The 20,689-nt window shown below is 31.1% G+C and overlaps 1 protein-coding gene across 1 annotated transcript; it reads right to left on the bottom strand.

Moving 5' to 3' along the window:
• Positions 1 to 494: 494 nt before the first annotated feature.
• On the bottom strand, positions 495 to 2,730 carry LOC120152111 (ABC transporter I family member 21-like). Its single transcript, XM_039164399.1, has 6 exons — positions 2,548 to 2,730; positions 2,271 to 2,431; positions 1,906 to 1,957; positions 1,661 to 1,797; positions 1,321 to 1,407; positions 495 to 968 (listed from the first exon to the last, which is right to left on the bottom strand). The coding sequence occupies exons 1-6, from the start codon at positions 2,720 to 2,722 to the stop codon at positions 681 to 683; spliced, it is 900 nt and encodes a 299-aa protein (XP_039020330.1). The 5' UTR covers positions 2,723 to 2,730; the 3' UTR covers positions 495 to 680.
• Positions 2,731 to 20,689: the final 17,959 nt, after the last annotated feature.

Genomic DNA, 20,689 nt, shown 5'->3' with positions numbered 1-20,689 from the left:
ACACCAACACTCGAGTAATAGAATAATTATAAATCAACTTAACATATATAATTATGTTTAATACTAATATTTTATTTTATTTCTCTAATTTTAATACATTTATGAGTAAAAATGTCTATTGCAAGTGGATTAATTGTATTTAATATTTAGAATTATAATTCGTATTTTAAATTCATCCAAAACTTTAAGATATTTTAAGGTAAATATTTATTTAATCACTCTTCTATAATAGCGTTTCTTCAAAAGAAAAACATAGAAGATAAATATAAAATGAACTCGAAGCATTTCCACTAATCAAATGAGAGAAAGACATTATTGACCGAAAGGAAATTTTGTTGGATCAGGGCTTCACTTGTGTGGCCAACAAGATCAGGAAGCACCTATTCGGCATCGGCTTCTTTCAACAAACACCAAAGGTATTTCACTACCAAAGTAGATTACAAATTACGAAACTATTTGCCAAAGAAAGTCCATCGGTGTCACCATTTTCACTTCTAAATGAAGCAGCCAAAAGGAGAAATATGTAGCTATACCCATTAGGCAACCATGAGCTAAACAAGCATATCGATCGATTGTGGCCAACTATACGTCAGTAGAAGATGACTACAAAAGAACTTTGCTAATTCTATACCTGGCTGTGGTCTTTAAAGGTTATAGAAGAACAACTGGATTCAGAGAGATCAACGGTAGTATGCCATGTGCCTCGATGACATGAAAGGAGAAGTAGCATGAGGCGAGGCCTTCTGGACTTGGGCAGGGGTGTCTGACAGTTTCTTCTTCTCACACTTGGTTTCAGAGCGAAGCCAGGCTTCAACAACAGAGAGTAAGTTTTCTGAACTTTTCAACTCCTTGGTCTCGGTTAACTTCTCAGATCTCTTCAATTGACCATCTTGGATGTAAGCCAGATGCGTTGCCCATGTCTCTAGCCCATCAAAAATGTGGGTAGCATATACGATAGTGGCTCCTCTCTAAAATACAATAGTAAATGCTAGTTAGACAATGAACATGACATACTGGTCACAGAATAAAGAAGCAATCATAAATTAGAGTGCTTGAACAATAACACCAACATCTATGCTCTAGATATGTTTGGCAATTGAATAAGTGAGCCTGTGTAAAAATTAATAGACAAAGTCAATCAAAATGAAACTCTTATTTTAGCTGATTGTTGCAGAAAGAATATATGCGATGATGAAAAGCTACAACAGTTTCAACATAGTGAAATTCCAGCACCCTATTCATACGTAATCTCTCATTTTCTAGCTCTTCAACATCAGTCCACAGCATGTAAATGTAAGAACAGAAAACTGAAGTCAGTACCTGTTCACATTCTTCCTTAAAGTAGTCAAGTAAATCCATCCTTGCAACAACGTCCAGGTCGACAGTAACCTCATCTAGCAGAAGAACCTTGGAAAAAATGGAGTTTGCACAGCAAACAAATTAAAAAAACGAGTAATCATGCAGGATAGTAAAGACAAAATTACCCAAAACATGTATTTTTAATTATAGTGGAAGGTGGCAGTTGTACTTTTGTTTGTCACAAGATAATAAAAGGTATCATTACACTCATCAGTACATAGATAATAGCAATAGGAGATTGGTAAAGGTTTAAGTGATGATATCGATCACACAAAAGTGACACTCAAAACTTCAGATATACCTGAAAAGGATGAAGTAGACCCATACAAATTTGGACTCGACGCCGTTGCCCATCAGATACCTTATGCATTCGCCATTGCAAATCAATATCAAGCAACTCAATCAATTTATCTCTCCTCACAGGATCAATCGCTTCAACTGCCAACAATGAAATTATACCCCGAAAGGTAGCTGTTTAATTTCAAAAGGGAACTAAAGAGCAAGCAAGGAAAGAAACAATCAAACAAGAGGCTAATTTGCACTCACCTCCAAATATCATGTGTTCCGCGGAGAAGTCTCCCTGCAATGGAACCTCCCCCTGCATATGTTTGGCCCAGCAAAATTACAGTTAAAAAATTATGGACAATTGATATTTAGGTCTAATTTCAAATTTCTTTCTCTCTACTTTAAGAAAACTAAAAATTTAAACCTTAATTTGTCAAAATTTATCCTCATCCTTTACGGAACCCAGAAGTTAGTCTAGTTATCGACAAAAATATAAACTTGAACTACTGCTTTTTGCTAAGTACCAGGATCAAATGCCTTCTAGAAAGATTAATTTCTCAAATTGTGTAAATGAAATTCATAACTAAACCTAATCTTGAAAAAATAAGTTGGGAAAAATTACTGACAGCGGAGCCAACAGTTTTACTCCAAGATCCTCCCAAATAAGCTAAATCACCACTACAAACAAGTTGAGTGTCGTGAAAAGCCGAACGGTTAAGTACTCTCACAACATCTCTTCCACCAACCATATGCTTTCCTGCTAAAATTTTCAGCAATGTCGTCTTCCCTGCTCACAATGAAAAAACTACAGTTTATTTATTATTATTATTTTCTTTTTGCAAAATCATCTCTGTTTGAAGGCAAACTGAGAGGGGAAATGAAATCGGAAGTGATTGAAATTACCAGATCCGTTGGCACCGACGAGAAGGCAACGAGATCCGCGAGCGATATCGATATTGAAATCGAAAAAGAGTGGATGCTGCAATTGGTATGCAAATTGCATACCACATACGGCGATGGTTTTCGATTCTCCATTCTCTTTTTCTTCTACTGAACTGTAACAATCTTGCTCCGCCATTTTAGTAGATGTCCGAAGTCCCTTACATCTTTTCGCGGCAGCTTTAATACCGGGTAAACTATACAATTAGCACTTAAACTTTCAGTTTTGGTCTAATTTAATACTTAAACTATCAGTTTTAATCTGTTTTAATAGTTAAGTTTTTAATTTTTTCAAAATTATATCTAATGTTTAATTTTTATTTTAGTATATTATCGTTAAAAACTTAACAGATTTAATATCTAAACTATTAATTTTGATTTATTTTAGTACCTAAATTTTTAATTTTTCAAAATTTAACATTAAATATTGAACGAAATACTAAAATGAAATAAAAACTTAAATCTTTAACGAAAATTTATTAACATGATAAAAAAAATTAAAATTTATATATGATTTAAAAAATAAAAAATAAAAATATTAAAATAAATCAAAATTAATAATACTATTTATCCTTAATACCCTTATTGTTGTTCAAATTCACCATAGAAACTTATGATGGAAACCAAATTTCCAATCATAAATTATTTACTGTAACATATCATTAAAATGATATACTAAAATATATCATAAGTAAATTTATTTTTATTGTGTAAATATTAAAAATTATAATGATTTATTTAAAATTAATCAGTAATTAAAATTTAATTCTTTTTTTTATAAAATTATAATTTTTTTAAAAAATAATAATTAATTTAAGTAATTTAATTTATTTAGAATTAAGATTTGTAAATTATTTAAGTTAGAAATGATTATGATATTGTCTTATACTTATCTTAAATTAATTGTTGTTATTGATTGAAAATTCAAGTTCGAACGTCATAAATGTCAGGAGTGTATACGATCATTATCAAAATATTAAAAATTATTTTTAAACAGATATTATCTTATACTTACATTAAATTAATAAAAAAAATGACCATAAATAACAGTCACGTCAAAAAGCTTAACTTACATTGACAATTATATGTTTCAGTTTTAATAGACATGGCTAAACTACATTACCCCATAATTTTGTTATAATTTAAATGGTCAAATTTCAGCAAATCTCCTTACTTTCCCTTATTTAGATTTTAGATTTTTAGGTTTTAAATCTTCTATAATATTAATTTTGTTTTAGTTTAAATGGTCAAATTTTATTTTTGATAATTAATTTCAAATCTATTATTTAATTTTATTTAACAATAATATTAATATTTTAATTTATTCATTAATTTTTAACTTGATGCTAATAAAGTTGGATCTTAAAACTTTTCTAATAGTTTGTTTTAATAAATGACCATTGATTATTATAAAAACATAATTGATTTTTAATAATATTAATTTAAATGTTTAATTTTAATCAAATATTAATTGTGATTATATAATATTAATTTTGATGCGTAAGTTTGACTTGCTATTACTGTTGAGCATTCATATTAATTTAATATTAATTTTTTCATCAAACTTAAATTGCAGCATATTAGTGACTATCGATGATGAGGGAAAGATTGAGAACAAGGAAACAATAAATTATATCTAATAAAAAGACTAAATAGATTACCCAAATAGTAAAACTTATACCAAAGAAAACAACTTAAATCTAATGTCGATGATGGTATCTAATTTGTTTGCAATACTATAAACTTATTGGACGTGCCTTATGTACAAGTTCAACTATTTCATACATAAAAATAAAATAAATAATAATTGTAAAATAACATTTATACAAAATATAGAGATCCATAAAAATTTCATTAAATTAACAACATAAACATTACATAAAGTACAAAAAAAACTTGTTATAATTAATAAATAAAAATTAAATTTTCTTTCATGACAATATATTTAACATTTTAACCACTACACTAAACATACAAAACTCTTTCAATTAATCACAATGAATATACCCTAATATTGATATTTTATGAATTCATATCGAGATGTCGCTTACATTCCATTTTTGCTTGTTTTGAAAGAGTCAAATTAAGATCCATTAAATAGTTCAAATAGTTATAAAATCTGATATCAAACTTACGTGTCAAAATTAATATTAAATCAAATGCAATAATAAAAATGAATAACAAGTTAAAATTAAACATCAAAATTAATGAAATGATAAGAAAGAATAAAATGATATTAATATTATTTTTAATTAAAATTAAATAATAAATTTGAAATTAATTATCAAACTAAAAATAAAATAAAAATTATAGAAGATTTAAAAACCTAGAAGTCTAAAATCTAAATAGGGGAAAGTGAGGGGGTTGTATGAAATTCGACCATTTAAATTAAAACAAAAGTATGAGATTAGTGTAATTTAGCCATGTCTATTAAAATAATCATATTAACCTTGTGGTCGTGGGATCGAGTCTCACGGTGGGCAATTCATAATTGCTGGAAGTCTTCCACGGAAGTTACTCTCAACCTAGCATTGGGGGCAGCCTACTTCCCTACCTCCCCCTTACCCTATTACATATGGGAATATGGTCGGATAATTTTTTTATTAAAAGAATCATATAACAGTCTAAAATCTAAATTGGAGAAATTATGGGGGGTTTCATTAATTTAAACATTTGAAAATAACACAAATAAGGTAGGGGTTGGAATGTAATTTTACTATTCAATAATTAGAATTCACCTCTCACCTTCGTGCAATTCAATGGAAACATAGAGGGGGGCGTCGCCTACTTTTCTGCAGAGCTTCTGGGCGACTGTTGAATGGTTTTTCGGTGATTGTTGGGCGACGGTGAACCGGACGTTGTCAAACAGCAACGTTGGATTTATAATATAATATTTTTCGATGAGTTTTTTGACGAAATTTTTGGCAAATTAAGGTCACCGACAATGACTACTACTTATTACCATTTAACTTAAATAATTTACAATTTCTGAAGGGTGTGACACCCCGGCTAGAGGAGCTCGAGTAGGTTGGAGTCAGATCTGCTCCTTGAAGTCTGAGGGTGGGTTGGGACTCAGGGATCTTGCTCTATGGAGCAAATCGTGTTGCCTGATGCTAATTAGGAATATCCTAGCTAATGTTGGTTCATTGTGGATAGTTTGGATAAAGGCTTACTGCTTTAAATCAGATAGTTACTGGCAAGTTCCCTGCAAGCCTCATTATAGTTGGATTTTAAGTAAACTACTGAGGCTTCGAGACGATGCGAGGAGATTATTTACTCCTGGTACTGATTTAAGCCAGATCAATGGTAAATGGATTTGGGATGGTGTTCGAATAAGTAGAGAGAAGGTGAGTTGGCACAAGATTATCTGGTTCCCTTTTCATATTCCAAAATTTTCCCTTATTGCGTGGATGGTTACCCTCGATAGGCTGCCAACTAAGGACAAGCTTGTTCGTTTTTGCTTGGATATTGATGATGTGTGTATGGTTTGCGGTTCTGGTAGGGAATCACGTGATCATCTATTTGCAGATTGTCCTTATGCTAAGGATGTATGGAGTAATGTTCTACGACTGTGTGAGATTCGTTATGTGGATTTCAGCTGGGATCAGCGTCTTTATTGGTTGATCGAGAATTTGAAGGGCAAATCCCTTCGCAGTCGGATCCTTAAGCTTGCTTGGACCGGGGTTTCTTTATCATATTTGGGAAGAACGCAGCCACAGGCAGTTCCGTGGTCTTTCAAGCACTAGCGAGGTAATTGTAAATAGAATTAAAGTAGCGGTGAAAACAAAAATGTATAGCCTTAGTATACACAGAGTTGATGAGGGTAATAGATACTTGTACACAAATTGGAGCCTGATCTAGGCTGAGGCAGGTTTGTTTGTAACAACTATGCTGTTTCTTTTGGATGAAATATAATTTACTTATCCAAAAAAAATTACAAATTCTAATTATAAATAAATTAAATCGCTTAAATTAATTATTATTTTTAATAAAAACATAATTTAATTATAATTATATTAAAAAATAAAATTTTAATTAATAAATAATTTTAGATAAATCCTTATACTTTTTAATATTTACATTATAAAGACAAATTTATTTGTGGTACATTTTAATACGTCGCTTTAATGGTACGTTGCATAATGTGATGTATGTTGTAGAATCTTTTAAAAGTATTTTATGTGCGAAATATCAATTTCAAATACTTTGTAAGTAATTAATTATCCTTTTATGTAGTTTGATCTTTTCAAGGTTCTTTCTTTTTTTTCTCCGGTTCTAAGGTTTTGTCCTAAATAATTTAAATCGACACGGATCGCACACCTAATTTCGGTGGGTGAATCTTCCAGCGCAGATTTTCTACAGACCGAAATAATCAAATTTTGTTCGGTAAATTCAGTTAACCGACCAAAATAATCAAATTTTGTTCGGTAAATTCGGTTAACCGACCGAAATAATCAAATTTTGTTCGGTTCGATTAATATTTTCAAAAAAAAATTGATTCGATTAACGGTTAAAAAATATTCAATTAATTCGATTAACGAAAATTTAGTTTAATCGATGACTAAATTAACCGTTTGAACACTCGTATTGATCAGCCTAATAATGAGATTGGGATTAATCCCTTGAGCAGAAGAAGTCGAGCTTGATTGAATATGACGATGAAGCTATCTGCCAAAAACAAAACATTAATGATGAATAAGAAAGTAAGAAATGGGCAAGTTTTGGGTAATAATTAGGGTTATGGTTTAGATTAATGGATCCTAGAGTTAAATCCAAAGGGCAATCAAAGAGCTGCAGATGTTGTCAAGCTATACAGCTATGGCCCCTCCAGTTTCACAGATGCTTCTTTTTACATAGAATGTCTTAAGATTGATTGACATAATTGTTTTGCTTGTGATAAAGAACATCGTTACTGTTTGTCAGTGTTTATCGACAACCAAGCATTACAAGGACACGCGTCTTCCTTTGTCTTTCAACTACAAAATTACAGTCGATGAGAATTATAATTAAATTTCATTTTTAAAAAGGAAAAAGAAAAAACAGGTTGAGCTGACAGAAGAAGATCGAAGACTAATGATCTTTCTTAGCTTAAACTTCACGGGTACATATAATTGGATCAATTATCCATAACATCCTTAAATTATGGATCAGATTCTAAAACTATCCCTACATATTTATATATTTTAACAGAATCTTTTAAATATTAATGATATGTCATTTAAGAATAATATTATGTCAGGCTAAATGCCAATCAGGTGCTATACTAGGGCTTGGGGTTGAAAACAACAGCTCGGAGGCTAATGACTCAGTGAGTCATGCATGTATATATGTAGGTGAAGGATAGTTTTCAAGATCCAGTAAGCAGTAACCCCAAGTTAATTTCTCCAAAATATCCAGATTGCTTATGCTTGAAAAGCAAGAACTCTTCATGCGATAGTTATGCTCATGCATGGGATTCTTTGTCAAAAAACAAAGCTCCAAAAATGGTGTACCTCTCAATCAATGTTGTTTACATTTGCGGCGCTCAGCGAATTAAAAATATTGATGGCGTCTTAACCGAGTTAAATCAGCTCATGAACCCTAAAACCCTTCTCTCAATACACGCCATCTCTGCAATAAAACCAAACAAAAAAAAAACCCTAGCTGTTAATTCTTCTTATTCATTTTCCATTATCAATTATTATGTCGTTTATCGTACATATTATTATTCTCTCCAGCTGTCACCAAATGAAGCATGCAACGTCACCACTGGTATACGCGTCAATCACTGCACCGAACCCTGCTTCATTAATTTTATATTAAATTTAGTTATTTATATTTGATTCGGTTCGGATTGGTTTTCACTAAAATATGAATTAAACATACTTCATGGATTTTAAAAATAGAAACCAAAATCGAATGACATAAAAATCATGATGTTGTAGTTGGCTCGATTCGGGTCGAATCAGTTCAACTATTTTTGACTGTTCATCATTTTTTAAACTCAACTTAAAAAACAAATTTAAAGTTAAATTGGGTGGAAATATATAGATTTAAATTTATAAGAAAATGTTATTAGTTTTAATATTTTATTTATTTAAATTGTTTTTATAATAAATTTAAAATAAATATATTTTAGATACTTATTTTCTTTTATTTTTTAATTTGGTTGAAACCGAATCAAATTGTATATTTATTTTTAAAAACCGAACTGAAATGGAGCTTCAAATTAGAAAAGCTTAAACCAAATTAAATCATATATTTCGAATCGATTTTTTCAGTTTTCTCGATTTCGTTACTCGGTTATAGTTATGGTCGAGTGATAATTTTTTTAAAGTTAAATCAGTATATTACCTAAAATGGTAATCAATTAATGGAAGATTATTAATAGCTTATCGAATACAATTGTCGGGATTGCCATTCCGACTACCAATCACATCCATGGCTGCTCTATCAACGATGCTTATACTTGTAGATATCAATTTCCCGCATTTTCAAGCTATCACCAAAATCAAAATCATATTTTTTATAAAAATAATAATAATTGTGTAATATTAAAAAATATTTATGAAAAACCGAGATAAACTAAACCAACGGCAAAAAATCGAAAACTGCCAAAAGACAGAAATAAACGTACCACAAAGAAATAGATAAACATGTCATAAATATATAATTATTTATAAAAAAAAAAAAGAAAGACAACCGACGATCGACAATGAATATCAAAATTAGTGCGTCGTCAATTAAATAAAATCAGAAAAGAAAAAAATGGTTTTATCTATAAAAAATAATCCAAATTATAAAAGAAAATGTGAGAGATTACATGGCCATCTGTATCTGTTTATAAAAGTATGAAAAAAATATGATCACAATAATATTTGAATCACTTATTAGTAAATTTACGATCAACAAAAGTAATCATTTAAATAGTAATATTTTAGTATATAAGAGTTGTACGCATAAATATGCATATATTATACACATACGTAATAAACCAAATAAAATTAAAGAATTTAATACAATATTATTAAAATTATTACAAGGCGATTGTGATGACTAATACGACGCCAAACCGTTGCTAATAATAATAAAAAAAACAAGTGGCGCATGTACATTTGATAAACCCACCTGGGGTTCCGACACATGTGCAGATGACTCAGGTTGACACTCAACCTGGGGTTCCGACACGTGTGGATGACTCAGTTGGCACTCCACTTATCCTAAGGATTCTTTGATAATTGGAAGTGCAAACAGCTCCTTCTCACGCGAAGAAGGGTGCAAAAGCTCAAGATAAGAATGAATCAGTTTTAGTTGGTCTGATGCTCATGCAAAACTCTAAAGAGAAAGCAATGAGTGGGTTGCATGAAGGGAACGACCATCTTACATCAGCCATGCACGAGAGGGTACGTACGTGAATAATGAAAATAGGATGTTATGCAATTGGAAATCATTAAGAAATGCTAAGGGCAGGGGAACAGGTTACGCGGGATGGTGGTAACGGCGTTTCAGTTAGTCATACCCTTTCTGATATACTGGTCGATCTTCTGTCGGAGACCCGTCGTAAAAAATGAAATTTGATTATACTTCTGTTTTACAATGTCTATTTTAAATCTTAGGTTTCGTCTTTGGGAAAAAAAACCTTAAATCCTAGGGATTAACAATAATTATTATCTTCTTTTATTAGCATGTCAAATAATTATTTTTTAATTGCTAGGGTTCTTTCCTCTCCATGATTTCCTTTTAGAATAATCTATATGGCATCCACCCTTATGACGTGTACCTATTGATGTGGACCGTAAATTTAGTCTATTTAAGTATTTAAAAGAAATAATTAACAATAGTATTCGCATAAAATTATTGCTATTTATTATTATTAGAGTAATTATAGATGTATAGATTGCTTGAAGAATGTATATGCTCAAATCTTATGAATGAAAAATATTTGACGTTAACGGGTGTGGTACACAGACTTGGACCAAACTTCTTCTCCTTCACGGATTGCCGAGATCACGAGCAATGTTTCCATTTTTGCGGTAAAATGTCCACTTTTTATGCTGAAGTGTCGAATATATATATATATGTTGTCTTATCCGACTTATCAAATACCGAAAAATAATATGACACCTTTTATCAATATGGTAAAGTACACAAATAGTCCCCTGAATATAAGATATTATTTTATTGAGTCCCTTGATCAATAAAAGTTATAAAATTGTCCTTTGATTATAGAAAGTTGTTTTGTTAGTTTCTTCGACTATTAAAAATTATAAAATAATCACTTAACTATTTATTATGTTCCAAAATCATTATTTTCCATTATAATATTAATGATCGTCTGAGCTGGATGTTTACATGTTGACTACAATATAATAGTCGTTTGAGATTATGGGATCATATTTTATCATATCTCAGTCAATAGGTTAACGTACAACTCATATTGTTGTTAAATTTTGTACCTTTTAATAGTTAATAGACTTAACAAAGCAACTCCCTGTAGCCATGATCATTTAGTAATTTTTAATAGTTAAAAGACTCAATAAAGCAGTATCATATACTTTATTATCATTTAATAACTTTTAATAATTAAAATATTCAATAAAATAATATTATATGATCGTAGGACCATTTGTGTATTTTCCCTTTATAATTATAAATTGCATGGAACATAAGTGTTGGTGAACCCAATCCACTCATCATTTACTACATATAAGCTGCTCCCCCTTTATTATTATCGTTATAACATAGCACATGTTATCACAAACAAAACATCCTTTTTGTCCTCATTTTGTTTAAGATAATAATAAGAGGTAGTGTGAATTTTAAATACTTTAAGATAAACGTATTGTTTTTTAAGATTTATATAATATTTGAATTTAGATATTTTAATTTGTTATATTTTGACATAACAATTAAGCAAAATGTTTTTTTTTGGATTTGAATTGAATTTATTCAAATTTTTCAAAAATAATGCAAAGTCCATCTAACTTAGAATTGAGAACAAAATAATTTTCTGGACAAGCAGTACCGATATTGTTCTTACATTATCGATACCTCATGAACATTACCGATATTATTCATATGGTACTGATACCAAAGATAAGGGAAGTATAGATACCACTAGATAGTATTGATACTATCAGCATTACTCAATTCCAGAATGAAAAAATGGTACTGATACCCAAAGGGGTACCGATACTACTTTACATAGTAGTATCGATACCATAGGCATAATATCAATACCATCAGGCCCTAATGGCTAGTAACAACTAGTTGATTTAAAAATAACAAAGGTAGTACCGATACTCCCTTTAGGAGTACCGATACTCCCTTTAGGAGTACTGATACCCTCTGTACTTGACAGTTTTATTTTGTAGAGATTTCATCCCCAAACTGCTAAAAATCATCCCCAACGGCTAGAAACGTCCACAACTTCATTCCAACATATAAATACAAGTTCAAGATGCTTGAAGAGGGGTTAGAACACCTATCAAAGCATTCAAACACAAGAGAATATTTTTTCATTCCTATTTTACTTTCTTTTGTAGATATTTTGTTCTTGTGAGATAAATTTTGTAAACACCTTCATTTTTAGAGGTTTTATTTGTTTATATTTCTTTTCCTTTGTGTAAAAAGGATTGGTTCTAGTTTAGTCAAGTGAAAAACTAGGGAGTGTAAATGTTATCTATTGATCCTATAAAAAAGAAAGAACAAATTAGTGAATTTTTTAGAAAATTCTTGGTGAGGAGCTAAGGTAGTGGAGGTAGAATTAGTTGAGAAGTTGAACAACTATAAAACGTTGTGCAATTTCTCTATCTTTTTAATCTCCTTACTCACTAAACACAAAAACCAATTCAACCCCTATTGGTAAACTTTTTCGGTTGCCAATTCGAGCTTCCGCAAATCCCAACATAATTATTACTTTTAATTGATTTATAATATATATGATATTAATCTTCAAATAGTAATGACTAATTTATTGAAAATCATAAACATTAAGGTTAAATTTATAGTTATACCCCTATTGTAACACCCCAAATTTTAGGTTAGAAATTTCGGGTTGACCCAAGAGAGTTTAGATGAGCCCAAAAACCATTTAGGAGAGCTAGACCCATTTGGAGTATGAATTGTGCTTATGTTAGGACCCACATTGATGGGGCTCGCCATAAGGAGGATGGTTTAGCTGCTTGTGGTGGGACAATACAAAATTCTAGTGGGAAATGGCATATTAGATTCTCCAAGTTTCTTGGCCATTGTTCAGTCTTTGAGAGAAAACGTTGGGGGATGTATCTAAGTCTCTCATATGTATGGGATTTGGGTATGAGGCATGCCATACTGGTATTGGATAATTTAGAGGTTGTCACGACGCTGCAACATACTTACCCGGGCCTTGCCTAGATTACTCTTCTACAACATCTTGATAAAATGATGAAATGAGAATGATAAGTTAGAGTGCAATATGAATCAAGACAATGTAATCGAGCGGTAAACTACATGGCATCAATTGCGGGAAGAAATCAATTGGAGTGTGTAAAATATAATTCCATCAAATAAGATATTGGATTTTCTACAAAATGATGCAAATGGTGAATAGTGTAGTTTGAACTATTCTTAGTCTTATGTTATAAAAAAAGAGAAAATTTCACATCTTTCAAAACAAAAGCTAAAATCCTTTTAATGAGGGGGTGATGTAAGAGGCTAAAAGTTGTCATCTTTATCTCCACCACTTTGTCTCACTCTCTCTTCTCCATCTTCTTTTCCACTGCATAAAAACTAAGTAGAGATTAAAACTTTGTAGTTCTCTAAGCCTTGTTCGGATTTGCAAAGGTAAAAGTTTTCATCTCCATCACTAGAGCTTCAATTCAAGCCCCCAAATATAGATTTTTAGCCATGGTAGTTAAAAAATGGGTTTTAGTGTAGGTTTAAGAAACCAAATGATTGCAGCTCATTTTTAGTGGATTTAAGTGTTAGGAAGTGTCATTAACTTCAATCCAAGCTCATAGATGAGCCAGTAACTCATTAAACTTGTCATTGATTAGTGAAAGAGGTGAGAGAAAACTTCAAGGTTAGATGGAAGGAGAAGTTGACCCTTGGTTTATTTGAGAGCACTTTCACAACTCTTTTATACTATTTGTGGTCATTGGAATGTACCTAGCTTATGAGTCTTGAGTTGAAAAACATATATTAGCATTCATGGTAGATACAAGTAATTTGGTGTTTTTAGCATGTTAAAGACATAATTATTACCCTCTCTTACATATATAAGACTTAATAATGTTTGGGAAACCTCAACATGGCATTTAGGGTAGTTTGGGGAGATAAATTCGTGCCCAAATAAGGCATTTTTGGGTACGAGTATTGGTACTAGAAGAACAATATCGGTACTGTAACATCCCAAAAATAGGGCTAGAGACTAAAATGTAAGTTTTGAAAATTTGAGGTCAGATTCGAAAATTTTTAATAAGTTCAGGGATTTATAGGGAATGTTTTGTGAATCATTGTTTAGTAAATATTGAATGAAATAAGGGCAAATTGGTATTTTCAATGGAAATATTTTTATCTTTTATTTATAAGGTATTTAAGCACGTGGAGAAGGGGAAAAAGAAAAATCTGGAGAGCTATTTTCTTCTTCTCTTCCCGTGAGCTTCATTTCAAAGGTGAGTTCTTGGTAAGTTGGTATTTTTTTGATTTTAAGTTTGGGTTTTGGTCTATGGGTGATACATAAGCTTAAGGAAAGTTTAATGTGGCTTAAAACTCAAAAATGAATACGTTATGAGAGATTGAATATAAGGAGTTTTTGAGTGAATTGTTGAAAAAGAAGAAGTAAATGGATTTTAAAATTGAATTTGACTTGTCATAAGCTGGAATAAGAAATCTAAAGTGTTAAAAAGGGATTTGGACTATATTGAAAATCTAGTAAGATTCTTAGTTTAAAAAATCATGATGAGACGTTGAAGATGATAAGGTGTTAGAATGATAAAAGATGATTAAAGTGAATATAGTTGAGTTTGATAGTATGAAATGAGTTCTAGAAGTGAAGTTTATGTGAAGTGTTGATAATTTTCGGGTGGTAGAAGTCTATTCTGGGCTGGTCGTATCGGTATTGGATGAGTAGTACTGATACTACAAAGCAATAATACATAAAAATATTGGGTAGATATCGATATTGCATGAACAGTATCGATACCATAAGGCAAATATTGACAATTCTTCATGATGTACCGATACTGAAGTGGTAGTATCAGTACCATGGGTATCAATACCAATGTATTAGTATCAGTACCATTTTAGAATAAATTCTAGAACTGTTGAAAACATTTTGATGTTTCGATATAACAAATTAAGTTAAATGAATTTTAAGATTTTCCAAATAATTTTCTAAGTATATTCGATATAACTATTCGAATATCAAAACATTACTCCAAATCTTTCAAAAATCATTTTTAATCCTTACTCAAGTGTAAAATTAAGTTTTAATCTTAAAATAATTTCAAAATAATCTTACAAAGTATTTCGAACCATTTCAAAGCCAAAAATTCCAGATTGCTCAGAGGGAACCGATTCCCCCCCAAGGGGGTACCGATTCCCCCTGAATGGTTTGGCTCTGAGAATTCCAGTATGCTCAGAGGGAACCGATTCCCCCCCAGGGGGTACCGATTCCCCCCTTATATAACGGTCAAAATATTTGAATTTTACACTTAGGGAACTGATTCCCCATAGGGGGTACCAATTCCCCCCATGCTCCAAGCTGTTTTATTAATTGTTTTCACACTATCCCCAACATTCAGAAGTGATTCAAGGTGTATTTAAGCAAGCTTAGAAGCCATTGATCAATAACAAGAAACATTAAGTAACTAGAATCAAGAGAGAATCAAAGATAAAGCATCAAACCTCAAGTTTGAGCATTTCAAGCCTATTTTTCATTCAATATTCATTTTTCTTTCAAGAACACTTATTGCGCTCAATTGTATTTATTCTTGAGTGTTCTTTCTTTGTTCTAGAATTGTGCAAACATATTTGCCTTGTGAGGTTTTTCTTGTAAGTTTGCAAATTTGTATTTCTCTTTGAGAAAAGAGTGTTCTCAAGAATTGGGGTATATTCTTGAGGGAGTTGTAAGGTTATCTCTTTGGCCTCAAAAGAAAGAACAAATTAGTGAATTTTTTGGAAAATCCTTAGTGTGGATAGCTAAGGTAGTGGACGTAGACTTTGGTTGATAAAGTCGAACCACTCTAAATCGCTGTGCAATTTCTTTCAATTTTCTGCAAAAGCTTCCACCAAAATATTTTTTGCCAATTCACCCCCTTGGCCGATTCCATCAATCGATTAACTCAACAATTGGTATCAGAGCCTCACTCATTTGAAGGTTTAATTGCCTCTTGAGTCGATTCAGGAAGAGTTAAATCGATAAAGATGGCGTCTACTTCCGGTTCATTCTCTATGGAAGAATCCAGACCTATTGACGTGCCTCCACACTTCAATGGAATAAATTATCGTCATTGGAAGAGGTGTATGATGATATTCATCAAAGAATTTGATATGGAAGCTTGGATGATAATCAATAAAGAATATTCTTCTCCTACTAAGAAGGCAAAGAAGTGGAGTGTTCAAGAACGGAAGGAAGCTCAACAAAACTCAAAGGCTATGCACATGTTGTGTTGTGCAATTGATCATAATGTATATAAAGGAGTTTCTTCTTGTTCAAGTGCCAAGGAAATGTGGGATAAGCTTGAGGAGATCTATAGAGACAAGGAAGAAGAAGAATCAATAAAAGTGATGTCTCTATTAGCTCTCACAGAGCCAAAGGTATCTTCTAACTCAAATATATCAAATTCAAAATCTTTTAATGAGTTACAAGATGCTTATGATAAATTATATTCGGAGTTTGAGACCATGAACTCCAAATACAATAAATTGATTTCTAAATTTATTGCTAAAAATGATCTTCTTTTGAAAGCTAAAACAGACTTGGAAAATCAAAATGAAATGTTGAGAAAAGAGTTAGAGCTTTCAAAAATAAAATCTGAAAACTTTGAAAAATAAATTTTCAAATTAAACAAACTTCTTCTAGAAATGAAAATGGATTTTGAAAATCAAAATGAAATCTTGAAGAAGGATTTAGAACTCTCAAAAATGAAATTTGAAAGTATTGAAAAAGAAATTTTCAATTTGAAAGATAAGCTTGAATGTTTAACAAGAGAAAAAGAGATCATTCTAAATAATTCATCTAGTTCAATAATGACAATATGTTCGCATTGCCATTATTATGGTCATAAGGAACATACTTGTCCTTTAAAGAAATGAAAACGATTTAAAATTAGACAAGTATGGGTTCCAAAAGGAACAAGAGGCATTGAAACTAATGTTCAAGGATCCAAAGCAATTTGGATATCAAAATCTACTTAAATGTCTCTTGTAGGTGTGCGAGAGCAATGGTGATAAAGATGATGATATTCAAGATGCTCTAGCCACACATAAAAAGGGAATGAGTAACCTCTAAACTTAATGTTTTTATTATTTGGTTGCTCATTTAGTTTATGCATGCATGAGGTTTTAAATGTTGAATTATGTTTTATCTCATGTATGTTGAAAAATATTGTATGATGAACATGGTAATTTTTGGTAATGTTTTATAAACTTTAGTTCATCATATTAATTTTTGGTCAAAATTGTTTTTAAAAAGTAATTGATATCTCTTTAACAATTGATATCGATTTTTCAAGAACTTTGGTTTTGCAAAATTTTGACCTGAAATTTTTCTTAATGTTTATGCATAGATTTTTGTTTAAATATTATAAAGTTTTAATGCATAATATTTTCAAAAACTTTATGCATGTGCTCTTAATCTCTATAATCAACATTGCATAATGTTTTTATATGTGAATGGGTTAAAAGCATAATCTTTTGAAAAATAAATTTGATAAAAGATACAATGTTTTATTTTAAATGATTGCAAAATTGATTGACATTGCATCTATTTTCGATTATGCTTGTTGGTCATAAAATTTGATAATGATAAAATCTATGATGCTTGTGCTAAAGGAAAACAAAAGCGAATTTCTTTTAAATCCATTAATGACGTATCAACTAGTAGAGTATTACAATTGATCCATATAGATCTTTTTGGGCAAACTAGGACTACTAGCTTGGGTGGAAAACAATATGCATTTGTCTTGGTAGATGACTATTCTAGATATACTTGGGTTCTATTTTTAAGTACTAAAGATGAATGAAGCATTAGAACAATTCATCACGTTTTCAAAAGTAATCCAAAATGAAAAAGGTTACTCTATAACTAGTGTTAGGAGTGATCATGGAACTGAATTTGAAAATCTTGGATTTACTGAATTTTGTAACTCTAACGGTATTAGCCATAATTTTTCAGCACCTAGAACCCCTCAACAAACCCCTCAACAAAATGGAGTTGTTGAGAGGAAAAATTGAACTTTAGAAGAAATGGCTAGAACCATGCTTTGTGAAAATAATTTGCCAAAATATTTTTGGGCGGAAGCCACAAATACAGTTTGTTATGTTGTAAATCGAGTAACGATTAGGCCAATTTTAAAGAAAACTCCATATGAAATTTTCAAAAATAAAAAGCCTAACATTAGTTATTTTCATCCTTTTGGATGTAAATGTTTTGTTTTAAACAACGATAAAGAAAACCTTGGCAAATTTGATGCTAAAAGTGATGAAGGAATTTTTCTGGGTTATTCCTTAAATTCTAAAGCTTATCGAGTATTTAATAAAATAACTTTAGTTGTAGAAGAGTCTATACATGTTGTTTTCGATGATAATCCCCTTCCGATGAAGGATTCTTGTGTGAATGATGATGTAGGTGTTATAAATACAAATGATGTTAGACATGCCGTTGGAGAACCATCATCAAAGGAAGAAACGAAAAATGAGGAAACTCATGATCCTCTTGAGAATCCAACCATTGAAGAAAGGGAAGTATCTTATCCAAGAGAGTACAACTATGTCAAGGATGGTGAAATTATAGGTGATCCATCCAAAGGGGTAACAACTCGATCTTCTCTTAGAAATATTTGTAATTATGTTGCATTTATTTCATGCATAGAGCCTAAGAACATCAAAGAAGCATTAAAAGATGAACATTGGATTATGGCTATGCAAGATGAATTAAATCAATTTGAGAGAAGTAAAGTATGTACATTAGTTGAAAGGCCTAGTAATAAATCTACTGTAGGTACTAGATGAGTTTTTAGAAATAAACTTGATGAAAGTGGTAATATAGTGAGGAACAAGGCTAGACTTGATCCTCTGGTACTTGCCAATTCCTTGGAAATATGCTAATTTCTTGGGTTTCAAAGAAACAAAATTGTGTTGCATTATCTACCCCTGAAGCCGAATACATTTCAGTTGGTAGTTGCTGTGCACAGGTTTTATGGATGAAACAATAACTTTTTGATTATGGAATTGAAGTAGGTACCATTCCTATCAAGTGTGACAATACTAGTGCTATTTGTCTCACTAAAAATCCCATCCAACACTCTAGAACTAAGCACATTGAAATAAGACATCACTTCATTAGAGACTATGTCACTAAGGAAGATGTAGTTCTAGAATTTATTGATACTTTGCACCAATTAGCAGATATCTTCACAAAACCTTTAGACAAGGAAAGATTTTGGACACTTATGAGAGAATTAGGTTTGACCAACCTATCTTCACTTAGTGTTTAAAAATAATTTTAACATTTTTAAGAATAAATGAAAAATGCTTATAATAGTAATTTTTTATTGCATTCATTGCTATTAGTTAGGGGGAGTTTAATTTTCAATATATGAGTTACCAATACCACTAGAGGAAATTAATTTAGCATTTTGGGTGTTTAAAATTGGATTTTAGCATTTTGGTGCAGAGAGAATCGATCCCCCCATGAGGGAACCGATTCCCCCCACAGGGGAATCGATACCCCCCTGGGGTTCTGGTTATACACGGGCATAACCCTTCAAAATCCTCAAAAACCCTATATTTTCTTCCTTGCCACCAAACTCTCTCCCTATCTCCATTCTTGCCTCAAATCATCAATTTTAATCGGAATTCACTTCAAATATCATCTCCTAAACTTGCAATCATCATTAAAATTGTGCAAACAACATCAAAATCCACTCAATCTCATCCTTCAAGGTAAAATTTTCTAAACTCACTATTTTATTGATTTTGAACATAGGACTAGTTTTAATTAGTTCTAGGATGAACTTTAGATCGGACATTGATTGTTTAGTGATTAGAAACTAGATATTACAACTAATTTCATAAAAACACAAGAATTTTCCATTTTTTTTTAAATTTTCGAAATTAAAAAAAAATTGTTAATTTTCAAATTATTGTGTTTTGATTAAATTATGTTGTTGTTATGAAAACTATACATGTATTGTTTCTCAAAATCATATTTTTCAAAAGTTTTCTAAAAAAAAACTTTGCCCATTAGGATTGATTTAGAGAACCTTGAAATATTTGAGTTTTGGGATTGATTGAATTGCATACATGTGTTTTAAATTGCAGGTTATCCATTCTATTCCGATTTCCTAAACCATGTCCAATCCTAAACGTGCTAGGTCATCATCTAGTCGCTCACATCGTCAACCAAATCCACCTCCAAATCCTCCTCCTATTCCAATTTCTAATCCTAATCCCATTGATCCTAACTTGACTATCCAAAATTCGTGTTTCAATCATCCTGGTCCTAGAAATCATCGTTTTTGGTATTATCAATATTTCGACTCTTACAAAATCCAGGAAGAACGTATTCCTTCTCGTCAAGCTATGTTAGCTATTAATTTTAAATATCTTCCTCTTTTACAAGAGTGAAATTTTGATAAACTCTTTGACCTTGAACCCATCGTTTACCATCAACTTGTTCGCATTTTCTATTCTAATGTTGTTTGTGTTAAAAACCAAACTGAAACTGAAACCATAGGAATTCGTTCCTACCTCCTAGGACAATTCTTATATATTGACTCGGCTTACATAGCCATTACATTCGGATTAGATAACAATGATATTTCAAATGAAAAACATGTTTTAGGATCTCGTTATAAAAGAAGAGATAGTGCGAGTGTCTTAGACCTATATGAACGTTTTCTTCATTTAATGATTTCTTGGT

This window comes from Hibiscus syriacus, unplaced genomic scaffold (genome assembly GCF_006381635.1).
Source record: "Hibiscus syriacus cultivar Baekdansim isolate YM2019G1 unplaced genomic scaffold, ASM638163v2 tig00111085_pilon, whole genome shotgun sequence".
In the NCBI taxonomy this organism is placed as follows: Eukaryota; Viridiplantae; Streptophyta; class Magnoliopsida; order Malvales; family Malvaceae; genus Hibiscus; species Hibiscus syriacus.
This window is presented reverse-complemented; position numbering and strand designations above follow the sequence as displayed.